The 20,031-nt window shown below is 42.0% G+C and overlaps 2 protein-coding genes across 2 annotated transcripts; one reads left to right on the forward strand and one right to left on the reverse strand.

The window, feature by feature from the left end:
• Nucleotides 1–650: 650 nt before the first annotated feature.
• Hnrnpu (heterogeneous nuclear ribonucleoprotein U) lies at nucleotides 651–9,967 on the forward strand. The gene is made up of 14 exons (XM_085687642.2): nucleotides 651–1,466; nucleotides 2,290–2,401; nucleotides 2,490–2,563; nucleotides 4,390–4,529; nucleotides 4,903–5,002; nucleotides 5,377–5,489; nucleotides 5,998–6,261; nucleotides 6,393–6,512; nucleotides 6,797–6,925; nucleotides 7,011–7,179; nucleotides 7,440–7,694; nucleotides 7,954–8,135; nucleotides 8,366–8,437; nucleotides 8,872–9,967. The coding sequence occupies exons 1-14, from the start codon at nucleotides 854–856 to the stop codon at nucleotides 8,923–8,925; spliced, it is 2,397 nt and encodes a 798-aa protein (XP_085543768.1). The 5' UTR covers nucleotides 651–853; the 3' UTR covers nucleotides 8,926–9,967.
• Nucleotides 9,968–16,181: 6,214 nt separating this feature from the next.
• On the reverse strand, nucleotides 16,182–19,414 carry Cox20 (cytochrome c oxidase assembly factor COX20). The gene is made up of 4 exons (XM_048436455.3): nucleotides 19,240–19,414; nucleotides 17,029–17,143; nucleotides 16,880–16,943; nucleotides 16,182–16,420 (listed from the first exon to the last, which is right to left on the reverse strand). The coding sequence occupies exons 1-4, from the start codon at nucleotides 19,276–19,278 to the stop codon at nucleotides 16,285–16,287; spliced, it is 354 nt and encodes a 117-aa protein (XP_048292412.1). The 5' UTR covers nucleotides 19,279–19,414; the 3' UTR covers nucleotides 16,182–16,284.
• Nucleotides 19,415–20,031: the final 617 nt, after the last annotated feature.

Below are 20,031 nucleotides of genomic sequence, written 5' to 3' on the forward strand. Positions count from 1 at the left end.
CTCCAGGGTCACTAGTAAATGCGGTGAGAGGTGCACAGGGCCCAACTCCGTGTGCCGTGCGGCACGGAGCAGCACAGCATGCCTGTTCCCCAGGCCTTGCACCACTGGGTATGAAAGAGACAAAAGAAACGCTCTGGCCTCGCCCTTGAGGAACTTAGAAGTCCGACTAGCAAGGCAGGACTTGTAAAAATTAAACCGCAATCAAGTGAAAGAAAAACAAAGAATCCACTTCAGTATAACAATCGCTTATGTGTGCTCTACAGAGCAGCAGTGTTAACTTGGAGTTTTAAACCAAGAGCCGGAGGAACAGACAAAATAAATAAAAAAAGCCAAACTAATATGGAAGAAAGGAGGTGTCCTCGAATGGGAAATGCCAAGAAAGGGCCTAAGGCGGGCGGAAGAGAGCCTTCTCCCGGCGACGGGAGCAGTGGAAAGCGGCCACCTTAAAGCCGGAAAGGCCGGTGGCCACTGCGGCCGGTCGGTTTAACCGAAAGGTGACTTCCTGAGCCTCCATTTGCGCGGCGGGGCCCGGCGCGGAGGTCGGCCCGTGGGGGCGGGGCGGGGCATCCGCGCGCAGGCGCGCTGGCGCGCCTCGCCTCGGCAGGGGGCGGGGCGCCTATATTATGTGCGCGGCACCGCCCCTGCGAGAGGACGTTGCGTGCTCGCTCGCGCCAGGCGAGTCTCCGCGTCTTTCCTCGCGAACTCGGTGAAAGGAATTGGCGCCGTTCGACACCAGGCGGGTCCGCTCTGCAGCACTCAGCCATCTCCAGCCGCAGCCGCCGCCCGGGCCGACCAGCAGCCGCCGCCACAGGCCGAGGGAGCCAGCAGTCAGCGGTGAACCGGGGCCCTCACCATGAGTTCATCTCCGGTTAATGTCAAGAAGCTGAAGGTGTCGGAGCTGAAGGAGGAGCTCAAGAAGCGGCGCCTCTCCGACAAGGGCCTCAAGGCCGATCTCATGGATCGACTCCAGGCCGCGCTGGATAACGAAGCCGGCGGCCGCCCCGCCATGGAGCCCGGGAACGGCAGCCTCGACCTAGGTGGCGATGCGGCCGGGCGGTCGGAAACAGGCCTCGAGCAGGAGGCCGCGACCGGCGCCGAAGACGATGAGGAGGAGGAGGGCATCGCTGCTCTGGACGGCGACCAGATGGAGCTGGGCGAGGAGAACGGGGCGGCGGGGGCGGCTGACGCGGGAGCGATGGAAGAGGAGGAGGCGGCGTCGGAAGACGAGAACGGCGATGACCAGGGCTTCCAGGAGGGGGAGGACGAGCTCGGCGACGAGGAGGAGGGCGCGGGCGACGAGAACGGCCACGGGGAGCAGCAGTCCCAACCGCCGGCGGCGGCGCAGCAGACCCCCCAACAGCGCGGGGCGGGCAAGGAGGCCGCGGGCAAGAGCAGCGGCCCCACCTCGCTCTTCGCGGTGACGGTGGCGCCGCCCGGGGCGAGGCAGGGCCAACAACAGGCGGGAGGTAAGAAGGCGGAAGGCGGCGGGTGAGTGTTGCGTTGTAGGCGCGCGCGGCGGAAGGCCCGCGTGGGGACCGTGCCCCAGGCCTGCCGGGGCCCCCAGGAGGGGGGGGCGGGGAAACCCGGGGCAGCCGAGAGGATCTGCTCGCCATGCCGGCGGCGCCTCCATTATGTATGTCGGGCGCCGGGGAAGGGGGGGAGCTGCAGCTGCCGCGGTGAGGGGGGGTGGAGGCGGGCGGGAGCGCCGGCCGCTGGAGCGCTGCGTGCGCGCGGTTCGGGCACATGTCTGGGTGGGGGGAGGGGGAAGGTCCCGGGGCGGGCGGGCTTTGGCGGCTGAGCGCCGCGGTATTGTGCAAGGAGCGCAGGGGCTCGGTGTGACGTCACTTCCGGCGGGAGGCGCCGGGCGCGGGGAGCGGGGCGGAAGCTCAGTACAATGCGGCGGCGGGGCACGCGGGCTCGTGATGGGGGAGGGGGGCCCACGCTACCCCTCCCCCGCTTGCGCGCGGCCAGGAGCACGTGGGGTCGGACGGCTGCCTGCGTCGCCCGGTTCTCTTCCCTAAATGCTTTCTGGATGGTTACCTTAGGCTGGCAAAAAAAAAAAAAATAGTAGCGTCTTTGAACTGCGTCACTGTCTCCAGGCCAATTTCGGGCCGATAGGTTTTGGGTTTTTTTTGTTTTGTTTTTAAATTCGCTTTCGTTTCGTGGGTTAAAGTCATAGATCCAGTGTGGAGGAAAAAAATAACAGCTTTTGAGGGTCGAAACAGAAAGAAGTACATTTCTCCGTTAGCCTGGGGCCTGACTCTTAGGCGGTGATCTGTGTCGTTGTAGGAGACGGCAAAACAGAACAGAAAGGAGGAGATAAAAAGAGAGGTGTTAAAAGACCTCGGGAAGATCATGGCCGAGGATATTTTGAGTACATTGAAGAAAACAAGTACAGCAGGTAGAGGATCCTAACCTAGTTTCCATTTGAACCCCATTCGTTATGCACGGTGGGAACAGCTTTATCAGGAGACAATTGTGTCTTTCAGAGCCAAGTCTCCTCAGCCACCTGTTGAAGAAGAAGACGAACACTTCGATGACACAGTGGTTTGTCTTGATACTTGTAAGTGAAGCGGGCTTTCCCGCTCTCCCGCTCTTTTCTCAGCCTTAAGTGCAGTTATTTCGGTTTTTAAGTGTAAGGAAAGGTGGTGATCTCAAAGTGGAGAAACACCCCGTTAGGAATTTAAAGCAGGAAGGTAATAGTCATGTTCAGGGTACAGTAGTTTAATATTTAGCGCCACTTCAGTCGTATTGGTAATTTTAAAACTATTAATTGGTAATATTTTTATGACTTGGAATTTCCAGTACTTAGGGATATAAAACTAATACCGAATTTTGTTCAGCTTTCAGAAACTTGTTTTTTAAAAACCTGCCTGTAACTTGAACTTAGATAGGTAATAATGATATTTTTTTATTTTTGTGGCGCTATATTAAGTGAGCTATTTGGGCTAGTTGAATACTTACTAATGATTTTCCCATTAGCACACAGTATATTCCCTATTCTAAGGATTGTAATATTACCTTTTCAATAACTGCTCTTTTGTTCTCAATTCCAGTTCAGTAGCTGCTGCTTTAACATAAGTTGATTTCTTCCAAAGACCTGGGGCAGCAGCAGTGGGCTATCTGAGCCACTAGCTTTCTTCAGCAGCGAATGGTATCAATGGCAGCGCTGTAAATATGCTACTTTACCCAGTTGGGTTGCAATTGAGTATGAAGTATTGCAAACCATGAAATGGGCTATAGCTGTCAGATTTATATTTTGATCCTTTAAAGAAGTTCGTTAGTTTAGTATTTGAAAAAGATGTATAACATTTTGGTGTGAGCAGAACAAAAAAATAAGTGCTTCAGTGAAGAGTTAAAAGGTTTCACATGGTGGAAGGGGTTGAAACTTGAATTCTCATTTTCCTTTATACAAATTGTGTTCAGAGTCATGAGTTAATTCAGTGTAAAGCTTGGACTAGTTTCGAACTGCATACCTTTTACAGTCAGTTAAGTCTTGAAAGGAGGGAAAAGAGCTAATTTGGAAGTTTTGTTTCCCGAAGTGTAAAAATTCACAGGGTGCTTAAAACGTGATTGAAGAGAACATTGCTAGTTAGGAAGAAGAGTTTTAGATCCAGTCAGCCAGGATTGTTTTAAACACAAATAATTGTCAGCAATCAGGAATTTTATGAACAAAGCTTGAATTCCAAACTGCAGATGAATTCAATAAAAACCAGCAACTTTCTAATATCACGTTAGTTGTCAAGGGTGAATTCTAAGAAAGCTGCATGATGAGCTCTAGTGACCCAGAGACAAATAGGTTCAAGGCTGGATTTGTATAATCCAGGCAGCAGTTAATTCCTAATTGTGATACCTTACCAGGAAGAGTAAGCAGACCTAAAAGACTACACATTAACACTTTAGACCGCCAAGATTCTTGGTTGAACTGGCTTACAAGTTTTCAGAAATGAGTTGATTTTAGAGCCCTGGTGTCAGTCTACCAAGTACAGAAAGAACAGCTCTCTCAAAATATTTGGTGGTGGCTTCCCTTCAGTTTTTATTGTTGTCACTGGTAAATTCTACCTGGTTCTGGCATACTTCACTTTGATTTCCTGCTGCCCTCTACTGCTTGCCTCTAAATCAAGGTAAAGAGCAGAGCAGGTATGTATTGATGTTGCATTCTCAATCATTTTAACATGCTTAGAGCACTTGAAACATCGGCATTGATTGGCAGTTGACTTTTTAGTGTATGATTAAGTCTACCTTGGTGGGAGTGGGGGCTCAATAAGAGTAGGAACAAGAGCATGATATAAAAACAGTTCAGTAATAAATGAAAAACATCCAAATTTTTTCTACATAGCTGAGATACACTGGATGTCAAAAATAATTTGGCATTTGATATAATTTCAGATAACTGTGATCTGCATTTTAAAATATCAAGAGACCGCCTCAGTGCTTCTTCCCTTACAATGGAGAGTTTTGCTTTTCTTTGGGCTGGAGGAAGAGCATCTTATGGTGTGTCAAAGGGCAAAGTCTGTTTTGAGATGAAGGTAAATCGAATTTTGTGACGTATCAGCAACTTTGTATTGATTGATGGGTCCCCAGTCAGAGGGACCTTTTATGTTTCCTCTGAAGTAAGCGGGCCTTAGGAGACTGTTTTCCATTACATTTTTTAATATTAGAATATACAGAACTAGTTCACTTAAGGTATTTCTGTAAGTTTACATTAATTAAGACCTTTGTTCCATGTATCCGCTTATTAGTTCTGAGAGGGGAATGTAATTGGCTAAAGATTGACTTATTTCTCTTTGTTTTAATAGCGAGGGAAGAAGTTGGTCCCATAGCCCAAATGAAATAAACTTAAGAGTTCGAGGAATTGCTTTTGGGTTTTCAGCTTAATCATGTAGCTGTTTGATTTTTCAGGTAACTGAGAAGATCCCAGTCAGGCATTTATACACAAAAGATATTGACATACATGAAGTCCGCATTGGCTGGTCTCTAACTACAAGTGGAATGTTGCTTGGTAAAGTTCATATTTTGAATACTGTGGAAGCAGGAATGTTTAGGATATGGTTACACTATTAAGTGAGACCTAGAAGGTGATTTTATCCATTCATTGTTACTATTTTACAGTTAGAAAGTATAAGCAAGGATACTTAACAATTTTTTCTTCTTGTTCTTTTGTAGTTTTAAAGATAGTTAAAACAGACTACCTTTGACACGTAAATTATCAGTTTACTGTTTATATTATAGCGGACTGTCAGTTAAGCATTTAGTAAAGAGACAGCTGTCAGGTTGTCATGTGCTCACTAATGCTATTTTGGGATTTTAAATAGGTTAGGTGGGCCTGAACTGCCTAGGCCCTGATTTTAAGTTTTTGGGGTTTTTTCCTTTAAGGTGAAGAAGAATTTTCTTACGGATATTCTCTGAAAGGAATAAAAACATGCAACTGCGAGACAGAAGATTATGGAGAGAAGTTTGATGAAAACGATGTGATTACATGTTTTGCTGTAAGTTAAATTCTCTGTAAATGCCAGTAACTGTATAAATTAAAGAAATTCTATCAGTGTGATTATATGCTAGATCTAGGTTAAAGACAGGAGGGGCTTAGGAAAAAGAGGCTCTGGGTAAAGTAGTACCTGAGTTTGGATGCCTTGCACCTATGTAACATCTTAGCACAGCAGTATCTGAGTTTGGGTGGGAACTGAGAAGAAACAGCCAGTATAGCCCAAGCTCTAGGTTTAGCAACAGGAATAGCCCTGACAGAGGAGCCCTGGCCACAAAAAGCAGTTGAATTTGAGGAAGACACGTTTCAAGGATCACTAACACAATTTGACATGAAAACAGGAATGGTCTGAAAAATACCCTCTAAGTCGTGGATCATGTCTTGTGTTTATGAACATTAGTTTACATTTAGCTTAAACATGTTAACTGTGGGGTGAATGTACTTCTGTGTACCTTGACAAGTTTAGAAAACTCAAATAGATTCAAGCTGATTATAAAAATTGTGTTCAACAGAACTTCGAAACTGATGAAGTTGAACTCTCCTATGCGAAGAATGGACAAGATCTTGGTGTTGCCTTCAAGATCAGTAAGGAAGTTCTTGCTGACCGGCCACTGTTCCCACACGTTCTCTGCCATAACTGTGCAGTTGAATTTAATTTTGGTCAGAAGGAAAAGCCATATTTTCCAATACCTGAAGACTGTACATTTATCCAAAATGTCCCCTTAGAGGACCGAGTTAGAGGACCAAAGGGACCCGAAGAGAAGAAGGATTGTGAAGTGAGTTGTTGTTAATGTGGTATCTGCAAAATATTTATAATATTGAGCAAGGATAAAAGCTGGGGAGGTTATGATATTAATACTGATGAATGGTGAAGTTGTAAACGAGTGTCTCTCTACTCCTACTGTAGGTTGTAATGATGATTGGCCTGCCAGGAGCTGGAAAAACTACCTGGGTTACTAAGCATGCAGCTGAGAATCCTGGGAAATACAACATTCTTGGAACAAATACCATTATGGATAAAATGATGGTAAGTAAAATTGAAATAAAAATGTCCAGCAGAGTGGTGGATAATTCTAAGGGAGGACACTACTTGCCTAGTACACACTGCACCCTAGCATTGATTTTGGCACTATAAGCAAATGGGGTCGCGTGAGCCACCACCACCTGGCCCAAAGCTGCATTTTTATGTAGTAATGAAAAGATGCAATTGAATGATGTTTTAAATGGTACCCGGTGTCCTGTATGTATTTCAAAGCTTTTACTAAAAATATAACTTGAAGTATTTGTTACAAATTAAAATTTTCTTGATAGGTGGCAGGTTTTAAGAAGCAAATGGCAGACACTGGGAAACTGAACACGCTGTTGCAGAGAGCTCCACAGTGTCTTGGAAAGTTTATTGAGATTGCTGCCCGCAAGAAGCGGAATTTTATTCTGGATCAGGTAAACAGTAGCTGTGTAAGTTTTAAGAAAAAAATGTTAATTGATGAGGTTGAAGATGGTCTAACGCTTCCCTTTATCCTTTAAGACAAATGTGTCTGCTGCTGCCCAGCGGAGGAAAATGTGCCTGTTTGCAGGCTTCCAGCGGAAAGCTGTTGTCGTTTGCCCAAAAGATGAAGACTATAAGCAGAGGACACAGAAGAAAGCAGAAGTAGAGGGGAAAGACCTCCCAGAACATGCTGTCCTTAAAATGAAAGGCATGAAATTTTTTTAAAAAATTGTTAATATCTTTGTGGTTTATGCTTGAAATACTGTCTTACCCCCAGTACATTTAAAGATTATACTAATCTTAGTAAATAGAACAGTGTTTGTTTGGCTTACTCTTCAAAGGTTGTCACTAAGCCATGACCAGATAATGTAATAGGTTGAAAGAATTAAAGATATCAGAGATAATTAGAAGTTGTAGGATTTACAGTAGTTTTGCAAATTTAACTTAATCTGACTTTATTCTCTGTAGGAAACTTCACCCTGCCAGAGGTGGCTGAATGCTTTGATGAAATAACCTATGTTGAACTTCAGAAGGAGGAAGCCCAAAAGCTTTTGGAGCAATATAAAGAAGAAAGCAAAAAGGCGCTCCCACCAGAAAAGAAGCAAAACACTGGCTCAAAGAAGAGCAATAAAAATAAGAGTGGCAAGAACCAGTTCAACAGAGGTGGTGGCCATAGAGGACGTGGAGGATTCAATATGCGAGGTGGCAATTTCAGAGGTGGAGGCAAGTTAATTTTAGTGTTTTACTTAATTGAAATTTAGAAATGACTGAGGATTTTACAGTTTAAGTTTGTGGAGTAGCCAAGAAGAAAGTTTCTTAGCTAATTCTATGCTGCCGTGTTTAACTAGTATGTAATTTAAAATTTACACTAGGTATACAAGTGTTAAAATTTGGTGTTATTTTTCACTAATGCTATAAGTTAACAGTAGGAATTGTACTTTGTACAGCATAAATAACTAAACTGAACTCTGCTTGTGTTTAGCTCCTGGGAATCGTGGCGGATATAATAGGAGAGGCAATATGCCACAGAGAGGTGGCGGTGGTGGAAGTGGTGGAATAGGCTATCCATACCCCCGTGGCCCTGTTTTTCCTGGCCGAGGTGGTTACTCAAACAGAGGGAATTACAACAGAGGTGGAATGCCCAACAGAGGGAACTATAACCAGGTAATGACTCCAAGAGGTGCTGACATCTATAATTTGGTGTAGAAAGTTGACAAAATTTGCAATGGTGGCATTGACATAATTGCAAAACAACTTACTGATCTTTCAGATACGCTGACAGTAACAACAATGAGCATGGGCGGGGCTTTATAAAGGGTATCTAAATGCTCCTTAAAATTGTCTAACCTTTGCTTCAGAGTTCTTTATTTACGGATTTTTTTTTTCTTTCATAGAACTTCAGAGGACGAGGAAACAATCGTGGCTACAAAAACCAATCTCAGGGCTACAACCAGTGGCAGCAGGGTGTAAGTAGTTTCTTAAGTGATTAATAAATTGCAGTGTTTATGTTTACAAGAATCAGGTGGAAGTGTACTATATACATTAGTAGGACATATTGTCTATTGTTACTGTGTTATAAATTATAACCATGGTTAGGCTGGAGTTTAATAGTCTTAAGATAAAGTAATAATACATATGGTTTTATTATATGGCTTTTTTTAATAGTTTAAATTACATAAACTAACCCAAGTCTTGTGTTTCTTTTTGTAATGTGTATTGGTAAATAATATGGGTAATAGGTAAAATAAAAATTAAGTCTCTGGTTTATGTAGAAATTAAGTGTGACAAGTATAAATTTGTTTTCAGCAATTACTCTGAATTAGATCATTGTCATTTCCTAAAAGCAATTTGAGTGGCTTATTGATGTTTTTTTCTTTAAAAACAAAATTTTCTCTTACAGCAATTCTGGGGTCAGAAGCCATGGAGTCAGCATTATCACCAAGGATATTATTGAATACCCAAATAAAACGAACTGATACATATTTCTCCAAAACCTTCACAAGAAGTCGACTGTTTTCTTTAGTAGGCTAACTTTTTAAACATTCCACAAGAGGAAGTGCCTGCGGGTTCCTTTTTTAGAAGCTTTGTGGGTTGATTTTTTTTTTCTTTTCTTTTTTGTACATTTTTAATTGCAGTTTTAAAGTGAATCGTAAGAGAACCTCAGCATTGTGCACGATAAGAGAATGTGTCAGTATTTCAGGGTTCTACATTTTATCTGTAAAATGTGACTTTTTTTTTATCACAACAAAAGTAAAATGTTGCTTTGTACCTGGTGTCTTTTATTAAGCATTTACTCCCCCGTTTCTCACAGAGAATAACAGTCGGGAGTCATTGTCACAATAAAATAGCAATGTTAGCAACCAGATTCATGGAAGGACTAAGTGTCCTCATGAATTGCACAAGATTCTGTACTGCTCATGATACACTCCATCCTCTCTGTGAACTGGTGGGTAATAGTGAAAGAAATTTCTGACAAACCGGGAAGGCTATTCTTTTTTTCTGTTCAACAACGGAATTTGGAACAATTGGGAATGAAGATAAAATTTGGAACCAAGATTTGAGAAGATGGAGTGTATGTAGAAGGGCTTTTAAAAATGTAAACTTGGTTGCATTATATGTGGAGGCTCAAACTTGTGAAGGTTAAATACCATAAATTTTTCCATTTGTTCTGCATTTTGATTCTGAAAAGAAAGCTGGCTTTGCCCATTTCTTATTAAAAAAAACTTGTTGTAAATCCAGTTGTCTAATGGGATCTATATGAAGTTAGCTATGTCTGTATGCCCTTCTCCCACAAAATACTGTAACTAGTGTGCTTGTAGTAGTTAACTCCACCATCTTTGTAAGCTAATGAAATTGTGAGTCACCCATTTATATCTTTTAATCATGTCAGTTCTTGAATGGGTATCTCCTTAGCCTGCTGATTTCTTTTTCTTTCTAAAGAAAGTGGGTGGAGAAATTAATTTAGACATTTGTTTGCAATAAAAGAATTCATTTTACTCTTGTTTGGGATTCTCGCCATCAAGGTTCAAAATCCCTTTATACTACAACTCCCAAGAGGAGAAATTTAAGTGTGTGCTCTCTGGACAGCTTATTCTTTTACTTTGTACTTTGGAACATTTAGGTTTTAAAAACTTAAATGTACACTGACAATTTACAATATAGAGCTGAATTCTTCCCTTCCCCTCCCCCCCCAAGACGACTTTTAACATTTATGAGGGGCAAAGGTACTGGCTGGGAGAAGTTAATGTTCAGATGATTATGTTTACAAAATGCAAATGGCTGTCCTCACCTGATTATATACATATGATACATGAAACTTTGGGAACAGATGCTTTTAGAAGCCATCATGCAAGCCAGTCATTGATTTCACTACTACACAATGCTGCTAACTTAACTTAGCTATGTGATAACATTAGATCCCCAAATTGTAATTCTATTGGGTTTGCACAGAACACTTAAATCTTCTAAAGGAGCCTCACTATGAAGTGAGGAATCAGGAGTCAAACTGTAGAACTAAAATTAGAATTTAGTCTAGCATGCCAGTGTTTTTAACCTGCTTCTGGTAAATTCAGGTTTCCTGTGTTGGTTGCTGTAGGATTTCGTTTAGGTATTTTAAATCTTTTTTTTTTTAATGTGAGTTTTGGTATACTTTGCTCCTGGAAGTTGCTACAAGCTAGTTAGATGAAACAGGTGGCCATAGAAATAATTGACACTGAAAGGTCTTGCTTGGCATTTGGCTTCAGCAGTAAATAAACTTACTGCTAATAATCCCTGGTGTGAGTGACTGCTATATAGATACATTATTAGGAATATGGTCCTAACCTGGGGAATAATTCAAACTTTAATTCAGATCAATCAGTGTTGATCCCAATATTTTAATTTGTGCCTTTCAAGTCTTATGTAAACCTACAGACTCCAGGAACAGGAGAAAACGGGTCAACTGATAAAGTAGGATATGATGTATATATGGCACAAAAAAATAAGGAAAAATTAAAATGCTTTCAAGGGGGAGTGATCTACACTAACAATTGCATCTATGCTTATATATTTTCTTTGATTTAATAAGAGCAAATGCATTCAAAAGCAGATCTGAATTTTTTACTTAATGCCCAATGGTGAGCAAAATTGAAGTTAGTTTGAAATAAGTGTTGATGAGAAGAAAACAGGAGATTGTTTTTGGTTCAAGACATGCTTTCAATCAAACTGAGCATGGTATCACAAACTCATCTACAGAGGGGCAGAAGAATTACAAGCATGGACTACATATTTCATAGTGAGGACCCTTTAAAGGTCCTCTCCTCCCCCCCAGTAAAAAGTACTCTTTGAAGACACAGTGCCTGCTGAACAAAAGCTGGGGAAATGGCTATTGTAGGTCAGTGGCAGAGAATTTGCTTAGAAATACTTAAAAGCAATGGAATTGATCAACACTGGTACTTAGGAAAATCATGTAGATAAATAGTAAAGAAGTGTAAAAGTATATTAAGATAGAACAAATTGGCATAGTCTGAGAAGGACCGCAGTACATATTGAGGGCCTTGACTAAGACAATTTTTAGATTTATTATAGAAAACAACTAGTATTTTTTTAATATTTGTTTAGATCATGTTTTGTATTTAAAGATTTCCTGTTAATGGAAATTGACTTTATACGCTTGCTCATTAATGTAATTATTGCAAGTCTAACAGACTATCCTGCACAAAAATACTTTAATAGGTAATACTTCTTAGGTAGTATACAGTTGGTTGTAAAAGCATAGTTGTATGTACATCAGTGCGAATATTTTTTTAATGTAGAATAAGCTTTAAAGTCCTAATTTTTTATATGAATGTAATTTTTATTAAAACAAACAGAATTTATAGCAGATTGCACTCCAGTATTCATTCAGTTTCCCCTAGAAAGACGAGAACAATGTTAATTGGTAAAATTCATGAGATTTGAGTAAGTTTTTTCTATATTAAACATTCTTGGACTTGGGTATTGGAAGTAACATTGGAAAACTGCTAAGTTGTAACTTTTTAAAAATAGTTGAGCCAAGATGTAGTTATCCATTGAGGACATAGTTAAGACCAAGATTACTTAAAAGGACTTAAAATAAACCACAAACCTTAATGGATTATTATCTAAAACACTCAGTAACTCTCCCTGGGGAACCTTTTTCTTGCATGATTTGTAGCTTAGCATTTCAGCAGAGGGGCAGATAAATAAATGTAAAGATGGGAAAGCATAGCCAGTTAGTGCTTTAGAGTTTAGTCCCTAGGTTTTATTATTTTTGTTTTTCTTATTTGGTATGGGTACGTGCTTGTAAGAGACAAATATTCAAAGAACTTTGGCAAACTCATGTTGAACTGGCCTTTGTCTCTTTTTCATTGATATCCTCTTGGAAGTGATTTTTATAGTGCTGATTGAAGGAGTATGCAACCTTTGGATATTGGTATAGAATAGTGGTTAAAACCAGAGGTCTTCCAAGTATACTGTGTTTTATTGTTAAACAAGAGTCAGTCTCATGCCAAACAGTGGGTTCAAAGTAAGAACTTGGCTAGGAATGATCTCGTATTTCCCCTTTGAGTAAAAGTATTTAGAAAATGAAATACCTTAAATTTAAAATTACAAACCCTGTGCCAGTGGACTAACGGGTGTTGAAGAAAAGTGATAGGCAGGTAACTGTAGTCACCTATCTAAATACAATCTTGAGGAATTTCTGTATGCCAAAATTTAGCAAGAGAAGGAAGTCGATGAGGGAAAAGTTTATTTGAACACAACTGAGCCTGCATATGGGGTTATTACTGTATTCAGAGTCAGGATACTGTTTATTCTGAACAACCATCCTCTAAGAAGGTTGCAGGCATTTATTTCTTTTGGACAATTGAACACCTTGTGTGGCAGTGACATAATGCCCTGTTCAACTTCTGTAAGTTAATTTCTGGAATTTACTTGGGTTTGAGTGAGCTAACAACTCAGCATTGAATTATTCACCTGCTTTCCTTAACCCATCTCATTGGGTGAAACTATAGAAAATAACTTACCCACTAGAAAAAAATCTTACACTTGGAGGACACCTAAAAGTTGGTACTGACCAAAAATTGAAGTCACGGACCAAAATTTGGTGTGAACTCAAATTATTAAAAGCATATCTAGATAAAAATAGTTTGTCAACTAAGTACCTAGCCAGTTGAGATGGGGAAGAATGGACAAGTGACAAGAATAGAGTTCCAGCATACTTCGTTTCTTGTAGCTTAGTAATAAAAACAATGTGTTGATTTAAATTTCATCTCCTTTTTCTTAGTCTGTTCATGTGACTGCTGTGTTGAAGAGTAAAGGGGCCCAACTAAATGTGTTCCAGTGATTCTAATAGGTATTCAAATTAATTGCTGCTTGTATATTAACCAGTTATGCTAGGTTTTCAGGATCACTTTCTACAAAGCTATTGCAACTAAGGATGGGACAATTTCTAAGCTTTCCTAATACTGCCTTTTTCAGAAGTGAAGTATTTGGCAATTGAACTATTTCATGGGTTTGCAGAAATACATTTTAAAGACTCAACCCAACTTTTAAGACATTACCCTCAGGTCTATTTATTGCCAAACAGTGGCCTTTAGGTTATTTACCAATTTTTCTTTTTGTGCTGACACTAATAACAGCCTTAGAAAATTTGGGAAATAGGCTGTGAGGGCTTTTTGGAGTAATGAGGTGATTGATACATTGAAGTTGAAGATTAAATGAGAAATAAGCTGAAACCTAGAAGATGCTAAAAGTTAATGGGAAAGTGTGGTGTGAACTTGGATTGTGCCATCCCTGGGGCATTTACTATAATAAAATGTCACCTAGACATTTCAGCTCTTTGGGTTCATATAGTTAAAATAGCTGTACCCTCAAAAGGCAACCTAATGACTTCCAGTGAATAGGCAGCCAAAGGTTTCGACTAATGTTAGGGGGAAAAAGGTGCAGAAAAACTTCAGTAAGTTTTAAGTTTGTCTGGCAATGCATGTTTTCACATCATGGTATAGATGCATTTACTCAAACATCTTTATACTGAGTAGATGCAGATTAGTCTTCCAGTGCTGTCCATAAACAGGTGGTTAGAGATTCAAGAACCTTGTTCTACACTAAAAGTGAACAATAGAAATATTTGTCTAACCAGGTGTTAGCCGTCACATTTTGGTCAATGTCTTCATTTGAAACTGGGTGTAGTAAATACAGTTGAAAAACACTCAAATAATTTCAGCCACATGGTGCTTATCCAGTAGTTGGGCAGCTGAGACAGGATTATGTAACTTTTAATCTTAATCTAGTAGTGCTTATACTTAACTGTAAACTGTAACACATTGAAAAGTATTCTAATTTTTTCTTGTTGCATTAGCTTCACTTTCTCAAAAGTTGAAAATATTTAAAGTTGGACTTATAAGATGTATAAAATACCAGTATTTGGGTGGTAGTAATGGATACTGGCTATTATATTAACCTGATAATTACTAGACCATTAAGCTGCTTCAAAATTGATTCTAGAGGACCGTTATAAGTCAGAATTATAGAAATTGTTTAATTTTCCTACTTTCTAAGGTCTGCGTACCCAAAGAATAGTGTATATTAACATGACTTTTAAAGGGGTGCTTTGACACCTGTCACAGATTTTTATCTAGGAATAGAAGGATTCAAACCCTATTTGATCCTTAGCTCTTTGCTGAAAAGTGCATAAACAGGAATCCTGAATTTATAATATAGACCTCCGCATTATATAATCGAAGCAAAGGGAAACCATCGATGGAGTTAGAGGTACGTAGACTAAAAAGATGCTTGCAAATCAAATACTGGTTTTAGCATAGTTGAGATTTATTGTTGCCAAATTCAGTCAACAAGTCACAAGTCCAGGAAAAAAAAAAAGCTGTTGTATTAAATTTACCTGAGGTCCTTTTACTGAGATGGAGAAGCAAGGAATCAAAGAGGGAGGGGTTAAGGGAGGAGGGAAAGGAATAATACAGCCTAGGATGTTAGATAAAACTACCAAAAGAAACTTCAAAACCACTAACACTACAATTCTATTTTAATCAGCTATTTAGCTGGTACCTACTCCTATATCACCTAGTATGAAATTCGGGACTACTTGAACCATGAAGGAAGCAGTCAGTGTGCACAAGAGGTCATTGAAGGTAGGTTGAGCTTAAAATTTGCAATGTAATTTTGGGTTGGGGTGGACATGGTTTATCTTGGACCCTACCTCGTAAATACATAGTACTGTAACTCAAAATTAAGCCTGACCTTTTGGGAACCTACATGTGGTGTGGCTGTGACTTGATGCAAAATCACCTACTAAAGGCACACCCAGTTTCTGAGTGAAATGGAAAGTTAGCAAAGGTTTCTGGCAAGCATGGAGATTCTGGTGTGCAGGATGCTTGGGTGTCATTTGGGTTGGAATGAGTAGGTTGAATTAAGTGGGTCCATAGTAATTATACCTGTAATACCAGCATTGGGATGCTTGCAGTGAGATGAGTACAAGACTAAAAACATTAGTGCCTGCAGAAATAATAAAAAACATTTCAGGGAAGCCAAGAAAACTTAAATGCTTTGTGGCTCTTTTTATTCAGTTGTGCTGCTGTGAAACTGAACTTTGTAAGTAGTGAAGATACTGGAAATGTTACTGGCCAAGAGAGGTTTCTCTTTCACGGTAAGATGCACGATAACTGCAGTATAATAAAGCTAGAACTTCTATCAACAACCCTGTTAGGTTAAATCTGAGCGCATAAGAACACTCACTGTCTGTCCACAGCTTGTTAGAATAATAGGTTGGCCATTTCACCATTGACAAGTACTGCAAATTCTCTTTTATCAGTGGCTGAGTCCTGGGGTGGTTACTGACTGAAAACTTAGTTATACATGTATGTGTGAAAACCATCATTGACTGGGTAGTTATGCGATTCTGCACCCCACCCTTCATGGTGATCAAAAGGAAAACAGTCTTGTTGAAGGATAAAGAACAGAATAATTTCAGACATTGTCCTTTGGGTCATTCTGACAGCAGTAGGACCACTATCCTACTGTAATGGATATCCTTGTTGAAGTGCAGTTTTTCCTTCAGTTTGGTTTCGTACATTCAACACACAGGAAAGTTTCACACTCCCGTGTTTTTTGGCATGACAGTTGTGCAGTGTATAACAAGCATACTGTACTGGCTCCCAAGCCAGAAAGGTTTTCATGCAAGTGAGACAATACATACAATTCACACACAATGAGGTTTTTTTTTTATTGAACACAGTATATACATTTGTGGTGCTCCAGAGGAGTAAGTAGTTCACTTTGGGTTCTCTACGCTCAGGGTTGCTCAGCTGTTGTTACTGCTCTTGAGTTTTCTTTCAGGATCAAGGTGGGTGCTTTCATATAAAATCTTATTTTTAATTCCTTCTCTGGCGATTCTCTCCTGGATTCTTTGTTTAGCAAAATTATACCTACAATGGAACCTTAGAGAAAATATGAATAAATTATGACTACTCCCAAATATATTTAAGGTGTTAAAATGATTGTATCTGTTGTAGAACATGTATACTATAGGATTCCCTTGGGTTCTATTTGGCTCACTATTTAAATTAATTTCATATCTTAATGGAATCCTGCCATTTATCTGTTCAAATATACAATGAATGCATTGACATAGTCTTAGGACAAATTTTGATTAAAAAAAAAAGATTATCCTAGTAGCACTAAGGAGAGGAGGAGGCGGAGGTCAGCCAGTACTACAGTGAGGGAGGGTCAGCCAGGACAAAAGCCCCTCCCACAATGGTTTTTGAAGGTGGTGGCGGCATGCACACACCTTTAAACCTAGCACTTGGTGGCAGGGGGGCAGAGTTCAAGACCAGCCTGATTCCAGGACAGCCAGGACACAAGAAGTCTTAATTTTCTGGAATATCTAGCAAACATACCAGCATCCTAAAGTCACCAGAATAAATCCTCCTACTCCAACATCACATGATCTCCTAATTCTACCTGTCAAAAACAAATGTAAATATAATTATGTCTGTAGAAAACGTTTCGCCGCAGAAATGTTTAAATGCTTAGGAGAAATACTCACTGGTCACCAAGAAATGTCCAAGTCCAGCCACAACAGATCCTAGTGAGCCATACAGAATAGATTCTCGTGCACATGGAATGTTCTCAACATCTAAAATTCCTAGGAGCTTAAAGGGCTACGATAAAATGGAAAAAAATCAGACTGAACATGAAAATAGAGTTATACTTACTAGTGTGTCCTATTTAATTTACCACTTTGGCGATCAGTTTGAGTATAGTGCCACTTAAAATTCACTGGGTGAACATAGTAATAGGTCATTTTTTGTATTTGAACAACTAGCTTTATAGTCTGTTTGTCCAAGGACATCTGCTCGCATGGGGGATGGAATGGAAATAGGTTTGACATTCTTAAGACACTGGTAACTTGGGATTGCAATCCTAGCAGTCCAGAAACTTGTAGCAAGAAGGTTGCTGCAAAATGGAGATTGGTTGGTCTGAGCTGAGCTCTAGGGGTAAAATCTCAGAAGCAAGATTGCAACTTGGTAATGTAGCATATGTGAAAGAAGCCACCCTTCTGGATAACTGAATGTCTTCTATACTGCCATTTAATGCAACTAGAGGATTGCATAAAGAGATGGCACCTACAATGGAAGTGAAGGGGATGGGGAAAGGAGAACAAAGTAGAAGGCAGGTCTGGTCCTTTTAAGGATGGAGGCAGAGCTGAACCTTGCCTATGTCTTACTGCTCCTTTGGCTCAAGGATCTGCTTGAAGATAAAATGTGACTTGATTCTCATTAAAGTAAAATTATGCTTTCCCAGATGACTTGTTTCTGGCTCGTTATTTGCTTGGATCACACACACACTCAACTTTCAGGTCTTCATAAATGTCACAGGCTTTTGTAGTTGCAACCTTTATGGGATGAGATCACACAAATCAGCTCACATAAAATAGGTCATGGCATTCCTAAACTTTAGAGCCTGAACACCCTCACCCTGAGGAATCAGATGGAATCAGATGAGGTAGTGGGTCCATCTAGCTTAAGTTTACATCCAGGACATGGAATGGACACAATGCTACAAAATGGGAACCTAGTCAAGATAAAGCGTGCTGCTGAGTCCTGATCCAAGCCACCTCTGTTGGATTCTCTATGGTTGAGAAACCATTGGTCAGTGTTCCTTTGGACAGATGAAAATGTAGATGCTGCCAAAGCTTTCAATGCATCTAAAATAGGCTTGAGTTGACCCAGCAGTTCTTCGGACATGCTATCTCTAGCACCTGTGGTGGCCCTGTAAGTCCAGTTCCAGAGTGACACTTGTTCGCCACACCAGACATGCATGCTGTACACCAGACATACCGACATAGGTGAAACGTCGTTTGGATCAGAACACCGTAACTGTCAATTGGCACAGGTTGATTAATAGGCAAGTCTTCCACCAGTGTGCCCAAGCTTCTTGCTTTCTTGAGTACTGATGCTATTTGGATGGTTCTTGGGGCAAACACATCTGATGGCAGTCCTGCTGCTACAAGGGCTCTAGGGATTGAGCTAACCAGTCTCACCCCAATCAAGCTACCGCTTTTCTGGGCCCTTTTTATGGCATTACTAATTAGATAGGTGCCTTGCACCTAATACTCCCATTCTCCTGTGTTTCAAGCAGCAACCCCTGAATGTCTATAAAATATTTTGAAAATCCTTCAAATCATACTTTTTCTAAAATTTCATTATGGCTTTTGATTGTACTTAGAATGCACTCCTAACCATTGCTACTAAGGCCCTCTATGCTCTGATAGGAGCTTTCTCCACATACCAACCTGCTGGTAGCAATTCTATATCTAACTGTTCACTGCCTAACAGGACGGTAATCTCCGTTTACCCCAGTAGGATGTCGGCTTCACAAAGAGCGGGGACTGTCCGATTACAGCCTAATCAATACACGCAGTACTCAATGCATTAGCGAATCTACCTTACCTGTGTGCTAGTATGTTACATGCTAGCCCGGTCTGTCCGTGTCTCAGCCTCATAAATACCGAGATACTGACACGTGTCACCTCTACTAACCCTTGCTACCTAAGTACAATGCATTGCTAGGTTAGTCGCCGTTTTCATTCCGATTCTGGGGGTCTGCTCTTGTGTGCATCAGCTGGCAATTTGGACACTCACATAGGGATGTGAGGACTAGACCGCCAGAATCGCTCGCGGTCATGCGGACCGGGCTAGAAAACCGGGGCGTCCTCCTGCGCGCCCACCCTCGCGTGCCCCTCGGCGTGCTTTACCTTCCTCTCCGGCTCCTGGGGCTCTCTTGCGGCAGCCATGGGTGCCAGTCGTCACTTCCGGCCAGCGACGGAAGCTGAGGGCCCCGCCCACTCTCCCGCGCGGCCGCCATCTTAGGGAGAGTTCATGTGGCTGCGTCAACGCCCGCCGTTGCCCCCTCCTTTGTTCCGTGGCCCCAACCACAGTTTTTCCAGTCCCGAAACCGGCCATCAGGAATGGGATGAGAGAGGAAGCAGCCTGGAGAAGCGCCACCGGCTCCTGTCTCGCCGGCGGGTGACCCGAGCCAGGGAGCGCCGAGAAAGTTCGCTTCCCCCAGTCCCTCCTCCGCCTTAACCGCCATTTCCAACCGTTGTGCGCGTTCCCGTGCCGGGCGTCCGGGTGCGCGCCGAGGGCGTGGCCGGGACCGCGCGTCGCACTCCGCTTTGTCCTCGGAGAGGGCGGGAGTCCGGGGTGACGGCCCGCGCTGCCGGAAGTCGCCTAGCCCTGTTCCTGTAGGCCCCGTCCCCTACGTGTCCTTTGTCCCGGCTTCGGTGACCTTGGGGGCTGCCCGCGTCCTCTGCCTCGGTCCCTCGCGGCGGCCTCCCGGCGCCCGGCATACCCGTGCTCCTTCCCTCCCTCCCCAGGTTTAGAAGGATAAAAATAGCGCGCCGCTGGGGTGGAGGAGACCCGGGACAAGATGGAGGCGGCCGCTAGCTGGGGACATGCGCCAGGCGCGCGTGTCTTCCGTCGGGAGGGAGGCCGTGGGGTGATGCCACGGCGACATAGCGGGGATGAGCCCCGAACGTGTGTGTCGT

This window comes from Myodes glareolus, chromosome 5 (genome assembly GCF_982192425.1).
Source record: "Myodes glareolus chromosome 5, mMyoGla1.1, whole genome shotgun sequence".
In the NCBI taxonomy this organism is placed as follows: Eukaryota; Metazoa; Chordata; class Mammalia; order Rodentia; family Cricetidae; genus Myodes; species Myodes glareolus.

Excerpts from the sequence above, each read along its gene's own strand:
- Hnrnpu (XM_085687642.2), top strand. The coding sequence starts at position 854 with ATGAGTTCATCTCCGGTTAATGTCAAGAAGCTGAAGGTGTCGGAGCTG. Across the intron at positions 4,530-4,902 it reads AAGTCTGTTTTGAGATGAAG|GTAACTGAGAAGATCCCAGT; the intron begins GTAAATCGAATT and ends TTGATTTTTCAG. Across the intron at positions 5,003-5,376 it reads TACAAGTGGAATGTTGCTTG|GTGAAGAAGAATTTTCTTAC; the intron begins GTAAAGTTCATA and ends TTTTCCTTTAAG.
- Cox20 (XM_048436455.3), bottom strand. The coding sequence starts at position 19,278 with ATGGCTGCCGCAAGAGAGCCCCAGGAGCCGGAGAGGAAG. Across the intron at positions 17,144-19,239 it reads CCCAGGAGCCGGAGAGGAAG|CCCTTTAAGCTCCTAGGAAT; the intron begins GTAAAGCACGCC and ends ATTTTATCGTAG. Across the intron at positions 16,421-16,879 it reads CTGGTGACTTTAGGATGCTG|GTTCCATTGTAGGTATAATT; the intron begins GTATGTTTGCTA and ends ATTTTCTCTAAG.